General features: G+C 47.5%; 1 protein-coding gene across 2 annotated transcripts in view; it reads right to left on the reverse strand.

Annotated features, from left to right (window-relative positions):
* Positions 1–24840, reverse strand: part of CLMN (calmin) — a 121166-nt gene that overhangs the window by 72182 nt on the left and 24144 nt on the right. Inside the window, exon 1 of one of the 2 annotated variants that reach the window (XM_075330819.1) lies at positions 6813–6906. The exons of the other annotated variant lie outside the window; for it this stretch is intronic. Coding sequence (XP_075186934.1) covers positions 6813–6837 — 25 coding nt within the window. The 5' untranslated portion in view covers positions 6838–6906. Of the gene's footprint in view, positions 1–6812; positions 6907–24840 lie in introns of those variants that run through there. 2 annotated transcript variants of the gene reach the window in all.

Consider the following 24840-nt stretch of genomic DNA (forward strand, 5'->3'; position numbering starts at 1 on the left):
TCCTACAGTCTCCTCTCCAAGTAATGGCTGATAACAGGGAGTAATAGATTGTAGTCATCTATCCTACAGTCTCCTCTCCAAGTAATGGCTGATAACAGGGAGTAATAGATTGTAGTCACCTGTCCTACAGTCTCCTCTCCGAGTAATGACTGATAACAGGGAGTAATAGATTGTAGTCACCTGTCCTACAGTCTCCTCCTGCTGTAACGGCTGATTAGAGGGAGTAATAGCTGGTAGTCACCTGCCCTACAGTCTCCTCCCCCAGTAATGGCTGATAACAGGGAGTAATAGATTGTAGTCACCTGCCCTACAGTCTCCTCCCCCAGTAATGGCTGATAACAGGGAGTAATAGATTGTAGTCACCTGTCCTACAGTCTCCTGTTCCAGTAACGGCTGATAACAGGGAGTAATAGCACATGGTACAGATCAGATGAGTGCAGATCTGGCAGTGGAGCCCGGCTGCTCGGTTGGGGCTGGTTATCCTGGCCGGTGTGCCGTATTTGCGGACGGTTTATGTTTCGCCTCCATGCGCTGTCCCGGGTACACCCACATTTCCACACCCCGAGCAGTTTCACTCCTGTGATCTTGCAGTGTGACTCACCAGGAGCACTATGAGGAGTCATTAGTGGGAATAATGCACCGTGGGAGCCCTGTGCACGCTGTATACACACGCAGCTATATACTGCATACATCATAGTGCTGTGTACACAGAGTATATATTGGAGTATAGATACCAGGAGATGGAAACCGTCAGTATGCATGCATTAGGGAATGGAGATAGGAAACTGGACTGAAAAATGCAAATATCAGGACGGGGTCCTACCTGACTACAGGGATTACACCAGAATATCCCAGCCTGATGGGATTATAGAGCATAATCTCCCATAGCTCCACAGCTCCATCCCGATGATGGCGAGGTCCAGGCTCAGGGGTCCAGGCTCAGGGGTCCAGGGTTCGGTGCCAGCCGTGGGCAGCTCTCACCTTCCCAGTAATAATCTACGGCTCCGGACAGGCCCAGTCCTCGTACGAGGCAGAGCCCAAAGGAAAATCACTACTTTAGTGTCCAAATCCATTGCAGAACTCATTCTGTATTATTACAATATGCTAATGAGGTTCTCAGTGCATTGTGGGTGTGGTCGAGCAGATCACTGCACCCTCACTCCTAACACTTTTCCATCTATATCCACCCTCTTCTAGCTCCTGTAAAGCCAAAGCTGTCAATCAAGAGAGAGGGGGTGGAGACAAATACAGAACAAGGAAGTGGGAAGATGCTCAGCCCCGCCCACAGTGCACAATGCTGCTCATTAGCATATTTGAATTAAAAAAAAAAACATTTCTGGCAAATGCAAAATGTAAAATTTGTAAATATGACTACGTAAGAGAGTGAACAACCTATAACCGGCATTAAAAGGGGTTGTCTCATGTGTCTTTTGGAGTGCACTGCTTGTGGGGGTGGTCCGGTCCAGATGATTGACAGTTCGGACCAGCTGATGCCACTAGTAGAGGAAGCTTTGCCTGTGAAGCAGCAGATGAGCGTGAGGACAGCAGTACAGTCAGCTTCTGAGCAGCACTTACAAGATGTATAGCTAAGAAGTTGTAAGTGCTGCGCTCCTTGACTAAGAGATGGGTTACCTCTGTCAGATTGCAGCGGTGGTCGACAGCAGAGGTAACGAGCTGTACACTATAGAATTAATATGTAAAAGCACTGCATTCATTGTCTAAGAGATGGGTTACCTCTGTCAGACTGCAGCGGTGGTCGACAGCAGAGGTAACGAGCTGTACACTATAGAATATGGTAAAAGCACTGCATTCATTGCCTAAGAGATGGGTTACCTCTGTCACACTGCAGCGGTGGTCGACAGCAGAGGTAACGAGCGGTACACTATAGAATTAATATGGTAAAAGCACTGCATTCATTGCCTAAGAGATGGGTTACCTCTGTCAGATTGCAGCGGTGGTCGACAGCAGAGGTAATGAGCTGTACACTATGGAATTAATATGGTAAAACACTGCATTCATTGCCTAAGAGATAGGTTACCTCTGTCAGATTGCAGTGGTGGTCGACAGCAGAGGTAACGAGCTGTACACTATAGAATATGGTAAAAGCACTGCATTCATTGTCTAAGAGATGGGTTATCTCTGTCAGACTGCAGCGGTGGTCGACAGCAGAGGTAACGAGCTGTACACTATAGAATATGGTAAAAGCACTGCATTCATTGTCTAAGAGATGGGTTATCTCTGTCAGACTGCAGCGGTGGTCGACAGCAGAGTTAACGAGCTGTACACTATAGAATATGGTAAAAGCACTGCATCCATTGTCTAAGAGATCGGTTACCTCTGTCAGATTGCAGCGGTGGTCGACAGCAGAGGTAACGAGCTGTACACTATGGAATTAATATGGTAAAACACTGCATTCATTGTCTAAGAGATGGGTTATCTCTGTCAGACTGCAGCGGTGGTCGACAGCAGAGGTAACGAGCTGTACACTATAGAATATGGTAAAAGCACTGCATTCATTGTCTAAGAGATGGGTTATCTCTGTCAGACTGCAGCGGTGGTCGACAGCAGAGTTAACGAGCTGTACACTATAGAATATGGTAAAAGCACTGCATCCATTGTCTAAGAGATCGGTTACCTCTGTCAGATTGCAGTGGTGGTCGACAGCAGAGGTAACGAGCTGTACACTATAGAATATGGTAAAAGCACTGCATTCATTGCCTAAGAGATGGGTTACCTCTGTCACACTGCAGCGGTGGTCGACAGCAGAGGTAACAAGCTGTACACTATAAAATACGGTAAAATGCAACATTGTTTTTACAATCACGTTTGTAATTTCACCCCTTTAAGAAGATGAGAGGACGCCCGTACTACGGAAGAATCTGGGCCACCTGTGTGTGGTTTCGGCTGTCACCGCTCCTTTAATATGGAGGGACATGGATTGTGGATGCAGGCTGTTAGGCAATAGCCCTGGGAATCTAGAGGATTCTTACTCATTCATTTTGATGAAGATTCCACTGACTCCTCTTCACGCCGGAATCTGAGACGCTGACGATGGATGAAAGTATGTGACCTACAGAACCGCTCCGTGCTCGTCACCTCTGCTACAGCCAGGTCTGCAATACTCAGAAGGCGATGGCGGAGTAATCCTTCTGCGATCGTTTCTTAGATCCTCTATGGGGCACTGCGGCCATTGTGACTTATAGTATGAACCCAAGGAATAAGGATCACTTACAGTGATCACATAGGAGGGAATCACACGGGCGCTCTCCATTATAGTCAATGGGGTGAAGAAGCAGCAGATCCTATGGCTGCACCAGTAAACCACCTCTTACTATGAATCTGTCGATCATTTTTTCCACCTAATCTGAGAGCAGCATGATGTAGGGGCCGAGACCCTGATTCCAGCGATGTGTCGCTTTTTGATAAAACCATTGTTTTATCAAGAGATGATTATCACTAGAGGACAAATATACCTGCTCCCATGATGTCCTCCATATTCATATATAACCAAAACCTCCATCACTGATTGGCATCTTTCTGCCTATGCACAGTTTACACAGCAAGCTGTCAAGTGGTGTGAGGTAATATAGGGCTCAGCATTCAGAGAACTGCTACATCTGTAGCACAGAAAACAGTTTGCATCAAGAAACCAAATAAGTGACGTCGCTGGAATCAGGGTCTCTGCCCCTACATCACGCTGCTCTTAGATTACATTACAAAAACCTGCTGACAGATTCCCACAAATAACAGTAAGAGTAGATTTCAGTTTTTTATTTGCAGTTTTCTGCAGGTTTGTTCCCTTTTTATATAATATTTAGTCATTCTCTATATTTGTATACACCACATCCCCCCTGAATATGCAGCCATTGCTCGGTGGTTGGGGTCTGCAGTGTACGCGATGCTCGGAGCAGCCTTGCTTTGCTTTTACTAGTACACGTGTCCTTACTACAACTCCTCTGACACCCGGCTCCGTGCGTCTGCAATTACATGTGTCACAACTACAACTCCCATAGAGACCTGCAAGATATGAATCTCCCATTACACCTCTGCTCACTACAACCCTCATGAGGTTCATGGAGGCCACTACTACACTACATTCTGCAAGAAGCAGCCAAGGACTTAGATGACTTAACTACGACTCCCATCCTCAGCCACCTATTCATCTGGGTCCTAACTATGACTCCCATCCTCCGCCACCTATTCTCTGGGTCCTAACTACGACTCCCATCCTCCGCCACCTATTCTCTGGGTCCTAACTATGACTCCCATCCTCAGCCACCTATTCTCTGGGTCCTAACTACGACTCCCATCCTCAGCCACCTATTCTCTGGGTCCTAACTATGACTCCCATCCTCCGCCACCTATTCTCTGGGTCCTAACTATGACTCCCATCCTCAGCCACCTATTCTCTGGGTCCTAACTACGACTCCCATCCTCAGCCACCTATTCTCTGGGTCCTAACTATGACTCCCATCCTCCGCCACCTATTCTCTGGGTCCTAACTACGACTCCCATCCTCAGCCACCTATTCTCTGGGTCCTAACTACGACTCCCATCCTCAGCCACCTATTCTCTGGGTCCTAACTATGACTGCCATCCTCAGCCACCTATTCTCTGGGTCCTAACTACGACTCCCATCCTCAGCCACCTATTCTCTGGGTCCTAACTACGACTCCCATCCTCTGCCACCTATTCTTCTGGGTCCTAACTACGACTCCCATCCTCAGCCACCTATTCTCTGGGTCCTAACTACGACTCCCATCCTCAGCCACCTATTCTCTGGGTCCTAACTACGACTCCCATCCTCCGCCACCTATTCTCTGGGTCCTAACTACGACTCCCATCCTCAGCCACCTATTCTCTGGGTCCTAACTATGACTCCCATCCTCCGCCACCTATTCTCTGGGTCCTAACTACGACTCCCATCCTCAGCCACCTATTCTCTGGGTCCTAACTACGACTCCCATCCTCAGCCACCTATTCTCTGGGTCCTAACTATGACTCCCATCCTCAGCCACCTATTCTCTGGGTCCTAACTACGACTCCCATCCTCAGCCACCTATTCTCTGGGTCCTAACTACGACTCCCATCCTCCGCCACCTATTCATCTGGGTCCTAACTACGACTCCCATCCTCAGCCACCTATTCTCTGGGTCCTAACTATGACTCCCATCCTCCGCCACCTATTCTCTGGGTCCTAACTATGACTCCCATCCTCAGCCACCTATTCATCTGGGTCCTAACTATGATTCCCATCCTCAGCCACCTATTCTCTGGGCCCTAACTATGACTCCCATCCTCCGCCACCTATTCTCTGGGTCCTAACTACGACTCCCATCCTCCGCCACCTATTCTCTGGGTCCTAACTATGACTCCCATCCTCAGCCACCTAATCTCTGGTTCCTAACTACGACTCCCATCCTCAGCCACCTATTCTCTGGGTCCTAACTACGACTCCCATCCTCCGCCACCTATTCTCTGGGTCCTAACTATGACTCCCATCCTTAGCCACCTATTCATCTGGGTCCTAACTACGACTCCCATCCTCCGCCACCTATTCTCTGGGTCCTAACTACGACTCCCATCCTCCGCCACCTATTCTCTGGGTCCTAACTACGACTCCCATCCTCTGCCACCTAATCTCTGGGTCCTAACTACGACTCCCATCCTCAGCCACCTATTCTCTGGGTCCTAACTACGACTCCCATCCTCCGCCACCTATTCTCTGGGTCCTAACTACGACTCCCATCCTCAGCCACCTATTCTCTGGGTCCTAACTACGACTCCCATCCTCAGCCACCTATTCCTCTGGGTCCTAACTACGACTCCCATCCTCAGCCACCTATTCTCTGGGTCCTAACTACGACTCCCATCCTCAGCCACCTATTCTCTGGGTCCTAACTACGACTCCCATCCTCAGCCACCTATTCCTCTGGGTCCTAACTACGACTCCCATCCTCAGCCACCTATTCTTCTGGATCCTAACTACGACTCCCATCCTCCGCCACCTATTCTCTGGGTCCTAACTACGACTCCCATCCTCAGCCACCTAATCTCTGGGTCCTAACCATGACTCCCATCCTCAGCCACCTATTCTCTGGGTCCTAACTATGACTCCCATCCTCCGCCACCTATTCTCTGGGTCCTAACTACGACTCCCATCCTCCGCCACCTATTCTCTGGGTCCTAACTACGACTCCCATCCTCAGCCACCTATTCTCTGGGTCCTAACTACGACTCCCATCCTCAGCCACCTATTCTTCTGGATCCTAACTACGACTCCCATCCTCCGCCACCTATTCTCTGGGTCCTAACTACGACTCCCATCCTCAGCCACCTAATCTCTGGGTCCTAACCATGACTCCCATCCTCAGCCACCTATTCTCTGGGTCCTAACTATGACTCCCATCCTCCGCCACCTATTCTCTGGGTCCTAACTACGACTCCCATCCTCCGCCACCTATTCTCTGGGTCCTAACTACGACTCCCATCCTCAGCCACCTATTCTCTGGGTCCTAACTACGACTCCCATCCTCAGCCACCTATTCTTCTAGGTCCTAACTACGACTCCCATCCTCAGCCACCTATTCTCTGGGTCCTAACTACGACTCCCATCCTCAGCCACCTATTCTCTGGGTCCTAACTACGACTCCCATCCTCAGCCACCTATTCATATCTATTACTCCTATGCAGCCTTTCCAGTATAGAATGTGCAGGATGATCCTTCTGCCGCAGCCGCCCAGTTCCCTTCGTCCCAGTATTACCGCCCCATGGTGCTCAGTCTCCTGTGGATATAGTGCGATGGTTCCTACCCCAGCGAGCTCTCCCGCGCTCCATGGCCAGGCAGCAGCAGATGAGGGTGGTAGTGTCGCTGTGCACAGGTAATGTGCCTGGAATGAAGGTGTTGTCTGCCTGGTAAATACCCAACATTAATATCCACCTGCTGTAACCCGGCCCAGAGAGGATATAATCAGGCCCACACCCAGTGATCAGCACCAGTCACCGGCCATGTGCCGCCGCTGCTTATAGATCAGGGTTAATGAGTGGCGGCACAATTACTACTGCACATTAATAAAGTGGAGCAGCTCCCAGGATCCCCGGCTCTATAAATGGCGCAGGAGCTCGTCTCTTATGTAACAGTAATTAGTGCAATGGGGACAAAGCGAGAGGAGCTGTCACACATTGCTACAGCAAAAGCAGGCTGCCGGCCAAATAATAGCACCGCAACCACAACACACCGCACTACTGCAACAATCAGGCCTGAGAAACAGCGTGGACGTATAACAAGAAGGCACTCAGAGTAAAGGTACCGTACATCCCTCCAATCATGTCCCAGAATAATACTGCCCCCCCAAAACAAGAACACACCTACTATAATACTGCTCCTATGTACAAGAATATAACTACTATAATACTGCCCCTATATACAGGAATATAACTACTATAATACTGCCCCCTATATACAAGAATATAACTACTATAATAGTGCCCCCTATGTACAGTAATATAACTACTATAATACTGCTCCTATGTACAAGAATATAACTACTATAATACTGCCCCTATGTACAAGAATATAACTACTATAATACTGCCCCTATATACAGGAATATAACTAATATAATACTGCCCCCTATATACAAGAATATAACTACTATAATAGTGCCCCCTATGTACAGTAATATAACTACTATAATACTCTGCCCCTATATACAAGAATATAAGTACTATAATACTACCCCCTATGTACAAGAATATAACTACTATAATACTGCCCCCTATGTACAAGAATATAACTACTATAATACTGCCCCTATATACAAGAATATAACTACTATAATACTGCCCCTATGTACAAGAATATAACTACTAGAATACTGCCCCTATGTACAAGAATATAACTACTATAATACTGCCCCTATAGACAAGAATATAACTACTATAATACTGCCCCTATGTACAAGAATATAACTACTATAATATACTGCTCCTATGTACAAGAATATAACTACTATAATACTGCCCCTTACGTACAAGAATATAACTACTATAATATACTGCTCCTATGTACAAGAATATAACTACTATAATACTGCCCCTATGTACAAGAAAATAACTACTATAATACTGCCCCTATGTACAAGAATATAACTACTATAATACTGCCCCTATATACAAGAATATAACTACTATAATACTGCCCCCTATGTACAAGAATATAACTACTATAATACTGTCCCCTATGTACAGGAATATAACTACTATAATACAGCTCCCTATGTACAAGAATATAACTACTATAATACTGCCCCTATGTACAAGAATATAACTACTATAATATACTGCCCCTATGTACAAGAATATAACTACTATAATACTGCCCCTATGTACAAGAATATAACTACTATAATACTGCTCCTATGTACAAGAATATAACTACTATAATACTGCCCCTATATACAAGAATATAACTACTATAATACTGTCCCCTATGTACAGGAATATAACTACCATAATACAGCTCCCTATGTACAAGAATATAACTACTATAATACTGCCCCTATATACAAGAATATAACTACTATAATACTGCCTCCTATGTACAAGAATATAACTACTATAATACTGCTCCCTATGTACAGGAATATAACTACTATAATACTGCCCCTATGTACAGGAATATAATTACTATAATACTGCCCCCTATATACAAGAATATAACTACTATAATACTGCCCACTATATACAAGAATATAACTACTATAATACTGCCCCCTATGTACAAGAATATAACTACTATAATACTGCCCCCTATGTATAAGAATATAACTACTATAATACTGCTCTTATGTACAAGAATATAATTACTATATACTGCCCCTATGTACAAGAATATAACTACTATAATACTGCCCCCTATGTGCAAAGAATATAACTACTATAATACTACTCCTATGTACAAGAATATAACTACTATAATACTGCCCCTATGTACAAGAATATAACTACTATAATACTGCCCCTATGACAAGAATATAACTACTATAATACTGCCCCCTATGTACAAGAATATAACTACTATAATACTGGCCCCTATGTACAAGAATATATCTACTATAATACTGCCCCTATGTACAAGACTATAACTACTATAATACTGCCCCTATGTACAGGAATATAACTACTATAATACTGCCCCCTATGTACAAGAATATAACTACTATAATACTGCCCCTATGTACAAGAATATAACTACTATAATACTGCCCCTATATACAAGAATATAACTACTATAATACTGCCCCCTATGTACAAGAATATAACTACTATAATACTGTCCCCTATGTACAGGAATATAACTACTATAATACAGCTCCCTATGTACAAGAATATAACTACTATAATACTGCCCCTATGTACAAGAATATAACTACTATAATATACTGCCCCTATGTACAAGAATATAACTACTATAATACTGTCCCTATGTACAAGAATATAACTACTATAATACTGCTCCTATGTACAAGAATATAACTACTATAATACTGCCCCTATATACAAGAATATAACTACTATAATACTGTCCCCTATGTACAGGAATATAACTACCATAATACAGCTCCCTATGTACAAGAATATAACTACTATAATACTGCTCCTATGTACAAGAATATAACTACTATAATATACTGCCCCTATGTACAAGAATATAACTACTATAATACTGCCCCTATGTACAAGAATATAACTACTATAATACTGCTCCTATGTACAAGAATATAACTACTATAATACTGCCCCCTGTGTATAAGAATATAACTACTATAATACTGCCCCCTATATACAAGAATATAACTACTATAATACTGCCCCCTATATACAAGAATATAACTACTATAATACTGCCCCCTATGTACAAGAATATAACTACTATAATACTGCCCCCTATGTATAAGAATATAACTACTATAATACTGCTCTTATGTACAAGAATATAATTACTATATACTGCCCCTATGTACAAGAATATAACTACTATAATACTGCCCCCTATGTGCAAAGAATATAACTACTATAATACTACTCCTATGTACAAGAATATAACTACTATAATACTGCCCCTATGTACAAGAATATAACTACTATAATACTGCCCCTATGACAAGAATATAACTACTATAATACTGCCCCCTATGTACAAGAATATAACTACTATAATACTGGCCCCTATGTACAAGAATATAACTACTATAATACTGCCCCCTATGTACAAGAATATAACTACTATAATACTGCCCCTATGTACAGGAATATAACTACTATAATACTGCCCCCTATATACAAGAATATAACTACTATAATACTGCCCCTATGACAAGAATATAACTACTATAATACTGCCCCCTATGTACAAGAATATAACTACTATAATACTGGCCCTATGTACAAGAATATAACTACTATAATACTGCCCCCTATGTACAAGAATATAACTACTATAATACTGCCCCTATGTACAGGAATATAACTACTATAATACTGCCCCCTATGTACAAGAATATAACTACTATAATACTGCCCCTATGTACAAGAATATAACTACTATAATACTGCCCCTATGACAAGAATATAACTACTATAATACTGCCCCCTATGTACAAGAATATAACTACTATAATACTGGCCCCTATGTACAAGAATATAACTACTATAATACTGCCCCCTATGTACAAGAATATAACTACTATAATACTACTCCTATGTACAAGAATATAACTACTATAATACTGCCCCTATTTACAAGAATATAACTACTATAACACTGCCCCTATGTACAAGAATATAACTACTATAATACTGGCCCCTATGTACAAGAATATAACTACTATAATACTGCCCCCTATGTACAAGAATATAACTACTATAATACTGCCCCTATGTACAAGAATATAACTACTATAATACTGGCCCCTATGTACAAGAATATAACTACTATAATACTGCCCCCTATGTACAAGAATATAACTACTATAATACTACTCCTATGTACAAGAATATAACTACTATATTACTACTCCTATGTACAAGAATATAACTACTATAATACTGCCCCTATGTACAAGAATATAACTACTATAATACTGCCCCTATGTACAAGAATATAACTACTATAACACTGCCCCTATATACAAGAATATAACTACTATAATACTGCCCCTATGTACAAGAATATAACTACTATAATACTGCTCCTATGTACAAGAATATAACTACTATAATACTGCCCCTATGTACAAGAATATAACTACTATAATACTGCCCCTATGTACAAGAATATAACTACTAGAATAATGCTCTTATGTACAAGAATAGAATTACTATAATACTGCTCCTATGTACAAGAATATAACTACTATAATACTGCCCTCTATGTACAAGAATATAACTACTATAATACTGCCCCTATGTACAAGAATATAACTACTATAATACTGCCCCTATGTACAAGAATATAACTACTATAATACTGCCCCTATGTACAAGAATATAACTACTATAATACTGCCCCTATGTACAAGAATATAACTACTATAACACTACCCCTATGTACAAGAATATAACTACTATAATACTGCCCCTATGTACAAGAATATAACTACTATAATACTGCCCCTATGTACAAGAATATAACTACTATAATACTGCCCCTATGTACAAGAATATAACTACTATAATACTGCCCCCTATGTACAAGAATATAACTACTATAATACTGCCCCTATGTACAAGAATATAACTACTATAATACTGCCCCTATGTACAAGAATATAACTACTATAATACTGTCCCTATGTACAAGTATATAACTGCTATAATACTGCCCATATGTACAAGAATATAACTACTATAATACTGTCCCTATGTACAAGTATATAACTGCTGTAATACTGCCCCCTATGTACAAGAATATAACTACTATAATACTGCCCCTATGTACAAGAATATAACTACTATAATAATGCTCTTATGTACAAGAATATAACTACTATAATACTGTCCCTATGTACAAGTATATAACTGCTATAATACTGCCCCCTATGTACAAGAATATAACTACTATAATACTGTCCCTATGTACAAGTATATAACTGCTGTAATACTGCCCCCTATGTACAAGAATATAACTACTATAATACTGCCCCTATGTACAAGAATATAACTACTATAATAATGCTCTTATGTACAAGAATATAACTACTATAATACTGCTCCTATGTACAAGAATATAACTACTATAATACTGCTCCTATGTACAAGAATATAACTACTATAATACTGCCTCCTATGTACAAGAATATAACTACTATAATACTGCCCCTATGTACAAGAATATAACTACTATAATACTGCCCCTATGTACAAGAATATAACTACTATAATACTGCTCCTATGTACAAGAATATAACTACTATAATACTGCCCCCTATATACAGGAATATATCTGCTATAATACTGCGCCTATGTCCCTATGAACGGTCGCTGTATGATGGGGTCTCGGTGAATATCTGGGTTTGGGGTGATACATTATAATAAATGTTTCTATTATTATCCGTCCTGTCGCTATTGTCCGCTCTCGCTGGTGTCAGACACTTGTGCTCTGTATAATGATCTCTCTCTATTTGCTCTGCCTCTTTTCTGCGGTTGGTGTTTACAAACTGGAGCCGGATGTTTTACTAGAACGGAGTCTCGGTTGCACGTCGGACTTAACCCTTTAAATGCTCTGATAGGTATCAATTTGCTTAAAGTCACAGTGGCGACATTTTTGCCCTCATTATTTTATCTATGGGGGATAAATCAGGAAAGCTCCAGAGATTAAACCGCAGACGTCTGACGTAACGAGCACCACAATATCGCTCCGCCGTAAAGCCGCCCGATGGTGGCGATGATGGCGGCGGCGCAGGTCTGGATATTTATGGGCACAGGTCCCTTTAAGGCCGGCGCTGTCGTTTTCCTTTCCTGCGTCGTGCGCCCCGGCTCAAAGACACGTGTTGCTATGGAAACAGTCAGAATGAAGGTCCCGACCCCTCCTGGGAAGGAAAATTATTGGGAAAAAATGGATTTCACAGCGACAGACGCCGATACCGAAAAAATCCGGAAAAATCTGATGAAAAATGAGAAAAAAAAGGAAAAGAATATTATGGAAAAATGTTAGTTTGTGTCAGAGGCGGCCGGCGTGTGGCATAAAGCTGGGGAACATTACTATATACTCAGATACCCAGCTTACTATATACACCGATACCCAGTTTTCCCAAGAACAGACCAGTCCAGAACGGCAGAGAGTGGGAGGAGGGAAGGAAAGCTGCAACAACAGCGCCATTCAGGGGCCTGAGAAAGCTGGAAGACAACCCCCAGAGCTGGATACAATATGTGTACCATGCATATCTACAGTCTCCTCCCCCATCAGAGCTGGATACAATACGTGTACCATGCATATGTACAGTCTCCTCCCCCATTATTGGCTGATAACAGTGAGTAATAGATTGTAGTCACCTGTCCTACAGTCTCCTCCCCAGTAATGGCTGATAACAGAGAGTAATAGCTTGTACTCACCTGTCCTACAGTCTCCTCCCCCAGTAATGGCTGATAACAGGGAGTAATAGATTGTAGGACAGGTGAGTACAATCTTTTACTCCCTGTTATCAGCCATTACTGGGAGAGGAGACTGTAGGACAGGTGAGTAGTCTCCTCTCCCAGTAATGGCTGATAACAAGGAGTAAAAGATTGTAGTCACCTGTCCTACAGTCTCCTCTCCCAGTAATGGCTGATAACAGGGAGTAATAGACTAGTCACCTGTTCTACAGTCACCTCCCCCAGTAATGGCTGATAACAGGGAGTAATAGATTGTACTTATCTGTCCTACAGTCCTCTCCTCCTCCAGTAATGGCTGATAACAGGGAGTAATAGATTGTACTTACCTGTCCTACAGTTGTCTCCTCCTCCTGTAATGGCTGATAACAGGGAGTAATAGATTGTACTCTCCTGTCCTACAGTCTCCTCTCTTCAGTAATGGTTGATAACAGGGAGTAATAGATTCAGTTGCTAAGTACAGATACATTCTCTGTGTCCATCTGATAATCTGGAATGTCCAGTAATCCAGCAGGATTAACATATTTGACCTTCAGTTTGAAGCCCCCTCCAGCAGCTGTGGGGGGATGGGGTCTCCATCACTAAATATCCGAAAATACCATAATAATACATAATCTGATTTTGCGCTTTGCTCTAATCCTGTTTTTGCTCAGTGGCCGCTCGCACAAGGTCACATTTCGGGCCCGTGCAGGGGGCGAGGGACGATGTCAGAGGAAGCGCAACATTGTAACAGGAGACACCTCACAATCCAAAATATTTATACAAATCTGCAGATCACGAGTCTGGAAGCAGAAAAAGCGGTGAACTATCAGCCGAGGCCTCGCTCACACGGCGCGTAGTGCGGAGGACGCAACGCGAGGAAACGTCGCACCAATGGTATAGAGTGCGGAGGACGCAACGCGAGGAAACGTCGCACCAATGGTATAGACTGCGGAGGACGCAACGCGAGGAAACGTCGCACCAATGGTATAGAGTGCGGAGGACGCAACGCGAGGAAACATCGCACCAATGGTATAGAGTGCGGAGGACGCAACGCGAGGAAACGTCGCACCAATGGTATAGAGTGCGGAGGAGGCAACGCGAAGAAACCGCACCAATGGTATAGAGTGCGGAGGACGCAACGCGAGGAAACATCGCACCAATGGTATAGAGTGCGGAGGAGGCAACGCGAAGAAACCGCACCAATGGTATAGAGTGCGGAGGACGCAACGCGAGGAAACATCCCACCAATGGTATAGAGTGCGGGAGACGCAACGCAAGGAAACATCCCACCAATGGTATAGAGTGCGGGAGACGCAACGCGAGGAAACATTGCACCAATGGTATAGAGTGCGGGAGACGCAACGCGAGGAAACATCGCACCAATGGTATAGAGTGCGGGAGACGCAACGCGAGGAAACATTGCACCAATGGTATAGAGTGCAGATGACGCAACGCGAGGAAACATTGCACCAATGGTATAGAGTGCGGAGGACGCAACGCGAGGAAACATCCCACCAATGATATAGAGTGCGGAGGACGCAACGCGAGGAAACCGCACCAATGGTATAGAGTGCGGAGGACGCAACGCAAGGAAACATCGCACCAATGGTATAGAGTGCGGAGGACACATTGTGAGAAAACATCGCACCAATGGTATAGAGTGCGGAGGACGCAACGCGAGGAAACATCGCACCAATGGTATAGAGTGCGGAGGACGCAACGCGAGGAAACATCGCACCAATGGTATAGAGTGCGGCGGATGCAACGCGAGGAAACATCACACCAATGGTATAGAGTGCAGAGGACGCAACGCGAGGAAACATCGCACCAATGGTATAGAGTGCGGAGAGCGCAACGCGAGGAAACATTGCACCAATGGTATTGAGGGTGGCCGAGACGATCTGGGCATTTATTCTCAGGTCTAATCGGCGGAAGTAAAATATTGCTGCACGCGTATTTTGGACGAGAATCGCATATACAAGTCTATGGGTGCGAGAAAAAAAACGGACGGCGGGCACACGGAAAATCCTATTGTTACACACAGTCACAGTCAGAACTAATCTAGAGATATATAAATATGCTGCACATATATAATGTCCCACCCCCCCTACATATTATACACTTACACCCTATATTACATTCATGTGGCACTAAAGCGTGTTTAGCCTGGTTTAACCTAATAAATAATAATAAAAAATGTGTGGGGTCCCCCCTATTTTTTTGTTACACAGTTGATATCAACCAAAAAAGTATTACCAACGCACCAAGACAATCAGGAAGAGCTGGGCAAAGAGTCAGAATTGGGGCATCTAATGGATGGGGCAGCTGAGGGCTGCTAGTTTTAGGCTGGGAAAAGGCCAAATAACCATGGACCTTCCCAGTCTGATAATACCAACCCTCAGCTGTCTGCTTTACCTTGGCTGGTTCTCAGCTGGGCAATGAGTTAGAATTGGGGCATCTAATGGATGGGATAGCTGAGGGCTGTTACTTTTACACTGGAAAGGGCTAAATAATCATGGACCTTCCCAGTCTGATAATACCAGCCCTCGGCTGTCTGCTTTACCTTGGCTGGTTCTCAGCTGGGCAATGAGTTAGAATTGGGGCATCTAATGGATGGGATAGCTGAGGGCTGTTACTTTTACACTGGAAAGGGCTAAATAACCATGGACCTTCCCAGTCTGATGATACCAGCCCTCAGCTGTCTACTTTACCTTGGTTGGTTATCAAAAATAGGGAGGACAACACGTTATTTTTGAAATAAGTTATTTATTTATTAGGTTAAATAAAGCTAAAATCACCCATCATGCCACATAAAAGGCACTATAGGGTATAAGTGTATATGTAGGGGGTGTGCATTATATATCTGCAGAATATCCATATATCTAGGCTGTGTGTAGCAGCCCATCCCCCTCCTTACTGTCTTCACCACACTTATAGTATTCCATTCATGAATCAGGAGGCTCAGGATGGACACACGTACAGCTCGTGCCTTGAAGGAAAAGATTTAGGATTTTTTGTGGCTATTGTCAGCAGCTAGCGTGGCATCTGTGGCTGCACTTTGCGGGTCCCCTGAAGGGCCACTGTAGCGAGCCCCAGGACTTGCCCTTTCTGCTTGGCTGAGCCATTAACCAAGAACGTGACAGGGAAAAAAACCCTCTCGTTTTCTTCCAGGGACTTTTCAATCGTTCATTGTTTGCTGACAATCTTTGGCGCCAGATGCAACATCCAGTCACCCAGGACAGGGCATGCTGAGAGTAGTAGTCACCCAGGACAGGGCATGCTGAGAGTAGTAGTCACCCAGGACAGGGCATGCTGAGAGTAGTAGTCACCCAGGACAGGGCATGCTGAGAGTAGTAGTCACCCAGGACAGGGCATGCTGAGAGTAGTAGTCACCCAGGACAGGGCATGCTGAGAGTAGTGGTCACCCAGGACAGGGCATGCTGAGAGTAGTAGTCACCCAGGACAGGGCATGCTGAGAGTAGTAGTCACCCAGGACAGGGCATGCTGAGAGTAGTAGTCACCCAGGACAGGGCATGCTGAAAGTAGTAGTCACCCAGGACAGGGCATGCTGAGAGTAGTAGTCACCCAGGACAGGGCATGCTGAGAGTAGTAGTCACCCAGGACAGGGCATGCTGAGAGTAGTAGTCACCCAGGACAGGGCATGCTGAGAGTAGTAGTCACCCAGGACAGGGCATGCTGAAAGTAGTAGTCACCCAGGACAGGGCATGCTGAGAGTAGTAGTCACCCAGGACAGGGCATGCTGAGAGTAGTAGTCACCCAGGACAGGGCATGCTGAGAGTAGTAGTCACCCAGGACAGGGCATGCTGAAAGTAGTAGTCACCCAGGACAGGGCATGCTGAGAGTAGTAGTCACCCAGGACAGGGCATGCTGAAAGTAGTAGTCACCCAGGACAGGGCATGTTGAGAGTAGTAGTCACCCAGGACAGGGCATGCTGAGAGTAGTAGTCACCCAGGACAGGGCATGCTGAGAGTAGTAGTCACCCAGGACAGGGCATGCTGAAAGTAGTAGTCACCCAGGACAGGGCATGCTGAGAGTAGTAGTCACCCAGGACAGGGCATGCTGAGAGTAGTAGTCTCCCAGGACAGGGCATGCTGAGAGTAGTAGTCACCCAGGACAGGGCATGCTGAGAGTAGTAGTCACCCAGGACAGGGCATGCTGAGAGTAGTAGTCACCCAGGACAGGAGTAGTAGTCACCCAGGACAGGGCATGCTGAGAGTAGTAGTCACCCAGGACAGGGCATGCTGAGAGTAGTAGTCACCCAGGACAGGGCATGCTGAGAGTAGTAGTCACCCAGGACAGGGCATGCTGAGAGTAGTAGTCACACAGGACAGGGCATGCTGAGAGTAGTAGTCACACAGGACAGGGCATGCTGAGAGTAGTAGTCACCCAGGGCAGGGCATGCTGAGAGTAGCAGTCTCACAGGACAGGGCATGCTGAGAGTAGTAGTCACACAGGACTGGGCATGCTGAGAGTAGTAGTCACACAGGACTGGGCATGCTGAGAGTAGTAGTCACCCAGGACAGGGCATGCTGAGAGTAGTAGTCACCGAGGACAGGGCATGCTGAGAGTAGTAGTCACCGAGGACAGGGCATGCTAAGAGTAGTAGTCACCGAGGACAGGGCATGCTGAGAGTAGTAGTCACCCAGGACAGGGCATGCTGAGAGTAGTAGTCATCCAGGACCGGGCATGCTGAGAGTAGTAGTCACCCAGGACAGGGCATACTGAGAGTAGTAGTCACACAGGACAGGGCATGCTGAGAGTAGTAGTCACCCAGGACCGGGCATGCTGAGAGTAGTAGTCACCCAGGACAGGGCATACTGAGAGTGGTAGTCACCCAGGACAGGGCATGCTGAGAGTAGTAGTCACCCAGGACAGGGCATGCTGAGAGTAGTAGTCACCCAGGACTGGGCATGCTGAGAGTAGTAGTCACCCAGGACAGGTCATGCTGAGAGTAGTAGTCACACAGGACAGGGCATGCTGAGAGTAGTAGTCACACAGGACAGGGCATGCTGAGAGTAGTAGTCACCGAGGACTGGGCATGCTGAGAGTAGTAGTCACCCGGGACAGGGCATGCTGAGAGTAGTAGTCACACAGGACAGGGCATGCTGAGAGTAGTAGTCACCCAGGACAGGGCATGCTGAGAGTAGTAGTCACCCAGGACAGGGCATGCTGAGAGTAGTAGTCACCCAGGACAGGGCATGCTGAGAGTAGTAGTCACCCAGGACATGGCATGCTGAGAGCAGTAGTCACCCAGGACAGGGCATGCTGAGAGTAGTAGTCACCCAGGACAGGGCATGGTGAGAGTAGTAGTCACCCAGGACAGGGCATGGTGAGAGTAGTAGTCACCCAGGACAGGGCATGCTGAGAGTAGTAGTCACCCAGGACAGGGCATGGTGAGAGTAGTAGTCACCCAGGACAGGGCATGGTGAGAGTAGTAGTCACCCAGGACAGGGCATGGTGAGAGTAGTAGTCACCCAGGACAGGGCATGCTGAGAGTAGTAGTCACCCAGGACAGGGCATGTTGAGAGTAGTAGTCACCCAGGACAGGGCATGGTGAGAGTAGTAGTCACCCAGGACAGGGCATGCTGAGAGTAGTAGTCACCCAGGACAGGGCATGGTGAGAGTAGTAGTCACCCAGGATAGGGCATGGTGAGAGTAGTAGTCACCCAGGACAGGGCATGCTGAGAGTAGTAGTCTCACAGGACAGGTCATGCTGAGAGTAGTAGTCTCACAGGACAGGGCATGCTGAGAGTAGTAGTCACCAAGGACAGGGCATGCTGAGAGTAATAGTCACCCAGGACAGGGCATACTGAGAGTAGTAGTCACCCAGGACAGGGCATGCTGAGAGTAGTAGTCACCCAGGACATGGCATGCTGAGAGTAGTAGTCACCCAGGACAGGGCATGCTGAGAGTAGTAGTCACCCAGGACAGGGCATGCTGAGAGTAGTAGTCACCCAGGACAGGGCATGCTGAGAGTAGTAGTCACCCAGGACAGGGCATGCTGAGAGTAGTAGTCACCCAGGACAGGGCATGCTGAGAGTAGTAGTCAGCCAGGACAGGGCATGCTGAGAGTAGTAGTCACCCAGGACAGGGCATGCTGAGAGTAGTAGTCTCACAGGACAGGTCATGCTGAGAGTAGTAGTCTCACAGGACAGGGCATGCTGAGAGTAGTAGTCACCCAGGACAGGGCATGGTGAGAGTAGTAGTCACCCAGGACAGGGCATGCTGAGAGTAGTAGTCAGCCAGGACAGGGCATGCTGAGAGTAGTAGTCTCACAGGACAGGGCATGCTGAGAGTAGTAGTCACCCAGGACAGGGCATGCTGAGAGTAGTAGTCACCCAGGACAGGGCATGCTGAGAGTAGTAGTCACCCAGGACAGGGCATGCTGAGAGTAGTAGTCACCCAGGACAGGGCATGCTGAGAGTAGTAGTCACCCAGGACAGGGCATGCTGAGAGTAGTAGTCACCCAGGACAGGGCATGCTGAGAGTAGTAGTCACCCAGGACAGGTCATGCTGAGAGTAGTAGTCTCACAGGACAGGGCATGCTGAGAGTAGTAGTCACCCAGGACAGGGCATGCTGAGAGTAGTAGTCACCCAGGACAGGGCATGCTGAGAGTAGTAGTCACCCAGGACAGGGCATGCTGAGAGTAGTAGTCACCCAGGACAGGGCATGCTGAGAGTAGTAGTCACCCAGGACAGGGCATGCTGAGAGTAGTAGTCACCCAGGACAGGGCATGCTGAGAGCAGTAGTCACCCAGGACAGGGCATGCTGAGAGTAGTAGTCACCCAGGACATGGCATGCTGAGAGTAGTAGTCACCCAGGACAGGGCATGCTGAGAGTAGTAGTCACCCAGGACAGGGCATGCTGAGAGTAGTAGTCACCCAGGACAGGGCATGCTGAGAGTAGTAGTCACCCAGGACAGGGCATGCTGAGAGTAGTAGTCACCCAGGACAGGGCATGCTGAGAGCAGTAGTCACCCAGGACAGGGCATGCTGAGAGTAGTAGTCACCCAGGACATGGCATGCTGAGAGTAGTAGTCACCCAGGACAGGGCATGCTGAGAGTAGTAGTCACCCAGGACAGGGCATGCTGAGAGTAGTAGTCACCCAGGACAGGGCATGCTGAGAGTAGTAGTCACCCAGGACAGGGCATGCTGAGAGTAGTAGTCACCCAGGACAGGGCATGCTGAGAGTAGTAGTCTCACAGGACAGGTCATGCTGAGAGTAGTAGTCTCACAGGACAGGGCATGCTGAGAGTAGTAGTCACCCAGGACAGGGCATGGTGAGAGTAGTAGTCACCCAGGACAGGGCATGCTGAGAGTAGTAGTCTCACAGGACAGGTCATGCTGAGAGTAGTAGTCTCACAGGACAGGGCATGCTGAGAGTAGTAGTCACCCAGGACAGGGCATGCTGAGAGTAGTAGTCACCCAGGACAGGGCATGCTGAGAGTAGTAGTCACCCAGGACAGGGCATGCTGAGAGTAGTAGTCACCCAGGACAGGGCATGCTGAGAGTAGTAGTCACCCAGGACAGGGCATGCTGAGAGTAGTAGTCACCCAGGACAGGGCATGCTGAGAGTAGTAGTCACCCAGGACATGGCATGCTGAGAGTAGTAGTCACCCAGGACATGGCATGCTGAGAGTAGTAGTCACCCAGGACAGGGCATGCTGAGAGTAGTAGTCACCCAGGACAGGGCATGCTGAGAGTAGTAGTCACCCAGGACAGGGCATGCTGAGAGTAGTAGTCACCCAGGACAGGGCATGCTGAGAGTAGTAGTCACCCAGGACAGGGCATGGTGAGAGTAGTAGTCTCACAGGACAGGGCATGCTGAGAGTAGTAGTCACCCAGGACAGGGCATGGTGAGAGTAGTAGTCACCCAGGACAGGGCATGCTGAGAGTAGTAGTCTCACAGGACAGGTCATGCTGAGAGTAGTAGTCTCACAGGACAGGGCATGCTGAGAGTAGTAGTCACCCAGGACAGGGCATGCTGAGAGTAGTAGTCACCCAGGACAGGGCATGCTGAGAGTAGTAGTCACCCAGGACAGGGCATGCTGAGAGTAGTAGTCACCCAGGACAGGGCATGCTGAGAGTAGTAGTCACCCAGGACAGGGCATGCTGAGAGTAGTAGTCACCCAGGACAGGGCATGCTGAGAGTAGTAGTCACCCAGGACAGGGCATGCTGAGAGTAGTAGTCACACAACAGCTGATGAGTCTCAGCTTGGAAGAATATTTAGGATTCTGGAAAAGCTGGGTGATGGCTAATAGACCACAAGGGACGTGACATTCAGGATACTAGGAAAGCTGGGTGTCATCTAAAATGACCATCAGTGATTTGCCATTCAAGATACTAGGAAAGCTGGGTGGAAGTATGGTTACCAGTAACATTTAGATTCTGAGAAAACTGTGACAATTAGCTACGGCCATGAGTGATTTGCAAATCAGGATAATAGGAAAGCTGGGTGACAACCAGAACAATAACATGTGACCTGCCATTCAGGATACTAGGAAAGCTGGGTGACAACCAGAACAATAACATGTGACCTGCCATTCAGGATAGTTGGAAAGCTGTGTAACACACACACAATGATAATATGTGAACTGCCATTCAGGATAGTTGGAAAGCTGGGTGGCAACAAGTATGCATCCCAATGGGTAACTGTGTGACAAGTAGTGTGACCACCAGCGATTTGCAATTCAGGATGCCGGGAAAGCTGGGGAAGAACCAATAGTACTTTGATATTCAATATACTGAAAATCTGGGTGACAACGAGTACAACCGCCAGTCACTTGCCATGTAGTATGCTGGGAAAGCTGGGTGGCATCCAGTACAATCTCCAGTTATTTGCTAGACGGAATATTGGGGCAACCAACATGGCCACCAAGGATGTGATACTCGGAAAGCTGAGTCACAATTTTTGTGACTGAAGATGATGTCATTCAGGACACTGGGAAAGCTGGGTGATGGCAGCCATATTGATGCCACTTGGCGGTTCTCCCCATCCGTGCCCTCCTCAGCGCTGACCCTGAATCCGGCTGTGTTCCACTCCTCGTTAGGTGGGTGTAGTGGGGTGCGCTCCGCTCCTCGTTAGGTGGGTGCAGTGGGGTGCGCTCCGCTCCTCGTTAGGTGGGTGTAGTGGGGCTCGCTCCGCTCCTCGTTAGGTGGGTGTAGTGGGGCTCGCTCCGCTCCTCGTTAGGTGGGTGTAGTGGGGCTCGCTCCGCTCCTCGTCAGGTGGGTGTAGTGGGGTGCGCTCCGCTCCTCGTTAGGTGGGTGTAGTGGGGCTCGCTCCGCTCCTCGTTAGGTGGGTGTAGTGGGGCTCGCTCCGCTCCTCGTTAGGTGGGTGTAGTGGGGCTCGCTCCGCTCCTCGTTAGGTGGGTGTAATGGGGTGCGCTCCGCTCCTCGTTAGGTGGGTGTAGTGGGGCTCGCTCCGCTCCTCGTTAGGTGGGTGTTAGTGGGGTGCGCTCCGCTCCTCGTTAGGTGGGTGTAGTGGGGCTCGCTCCGCTCCTCGTTAGGTGGGTGTTGGGGAGGCACGCTCCGCACCTCGTTAGGTGGGTGTAGTGGGGCACGCTCCGCTCCTCGTTAGGTGGGTGTAGTGGGGCTCGCTCTGCTCCTCGTTAGGTGGGTGTAGTGGGGTGCGCTCCGCTCCTCGTTAGGTGGGTGTAGTGGGGTGCGCTCCGCTCCTCGTTAGGTGGGTGCAGTGGGGCTCCCTCCGCTCCTCGTTAGGTGGGTGTAGTGGGGCTCCCTCCGCTCCTCGTTAGGTGGGTGCAGTGGGGCTCCCTCCGCTCCTCGTTAGGTGGGTGCAGTGGGGCTCCCTCCGCTCCTCGTTAGGTGGGTGCAGTGGGGCTCCCTCCGCTCCTCGTTAGGTGGGTGCAGTGGGGCTCCCTCCGCTCCTCGTTAGGTGGGTGCAGTGGGGCTCCCTCCGCTCCTCGTTAGGTGGGTGTAGTGGGGCTCCCTCCGCTCCTCGTTAGGTGGGTGTAGTGGGGCTCGCTCCGCTCCTCGTTAGGTGGGTGTAGTGGGGCTCCCTCCGCTCCTCGTTAGGTGGGTATAGTGGGGCTCGCTCCGCTCCTCGTTAGGTGGGTGTAGTGGGGTGCGCTCTGCTCCTCGTTAGGTGGGTGTAGTGGGGCTCGCTCCGCTCCTCGTTATGTGGGTGTAGTGGGGCTCGCTCCGCTCCTCGTTAGGTGGGTGTAGTGGGGCTCGCTCTGCTCGTTAGGTGGGTGTAATGGGGTGCGCTCCGCTTCTCGTTAGGTGGGTGTAGTGGGGCTCGCTCCGCTTCTCGTTAGGTGGGTGTAGTGGGGTGCGCTCCGCTCCTCGTTAGGTGGGTGTAGTGGGGCTCGCTCCGCTCCTCGTTAGGTGGGTGTAGTGGGGCTCGCTCCGCTGCTCGTTAGGTGGGTGTAGTGGGGCTCGCTCCGCTCCTCGTTAGGTGGGTGTAGTGGGGCTCGCTCCGCTGCTCGTTAGGTGGGTGTAGTGGGGCTCGCTCCGCTCCTCGTTAGGTGGGTGTAGTGGGGCTCGCTCCGCTCCTCGTTAGGTGGGTGTAGTGGGGCTCGCTCCGCTCCTCGTTAGGTGGGTGCAGTGGGGCTCGCTCCGCTTCTTTCTTTGGCATCACCAGGAGCGAGGTGTCACCAGGGCTTCTTAATGAGGACGACTTCCTACGAGGCACAAGAGCCCGCTGGCACCGGGAGGAGGAAGCGGCACTAATATATCATCGGAATGTGCATGAATAATAAGTGTCAGTAATGGGTGTGAGCATCTATAGAAGGGCGTGAAGACTTCTGCATAGCTCCAGTGCATTTAAAATAAAAGATTACGCTATTTTTATCATTCCATCTTCCATTTCCTCTATACGTCTCCATGGAGACAGACTACAAACAAACCCTGTGTAGTCGGGTCGCGGGGCACTGCACGCTCTCTGCACGGTCACTCCATAGAGGGGATGCTTGGCAGTGCCTTTGGCACTATATGGCACTATTATAGTGGTCCTATGATAGTTACTTTTCATTTTCCTCCTTACAATATAAAAATGCAGGGGCCGCGCACAGGCCCGGGCTCCTGGCGTCTCGCGGACGTGCGATGTGACCCCATAGGGGCTGCACTGGGGGTCATAGCGGTGGGACCTTAGCAAGTACCCAGGGCGTCCTGCACTATACACAGCATATGGAGACTACGGGGGGCTGGCTTCCATTGTGCCCTGGGT

The sequence above is a fragment of the Anomaloglossus baeobatrachus genome, chromosome 12 (genome assembly GCF_048569485.1).
Source record: "Anomaloglossus baeobatrachus isolate aAnoBae1 chromosome 12, aAnoBae1.hap1, whole genome shotgun sequence".
Lineage (NCBI taxonomy): Eukaryota > Metazoa > Chordata > Amphibia > Anura > Aromobatidae > Anomaloglossus > Anomaloglossus baeobatrachus.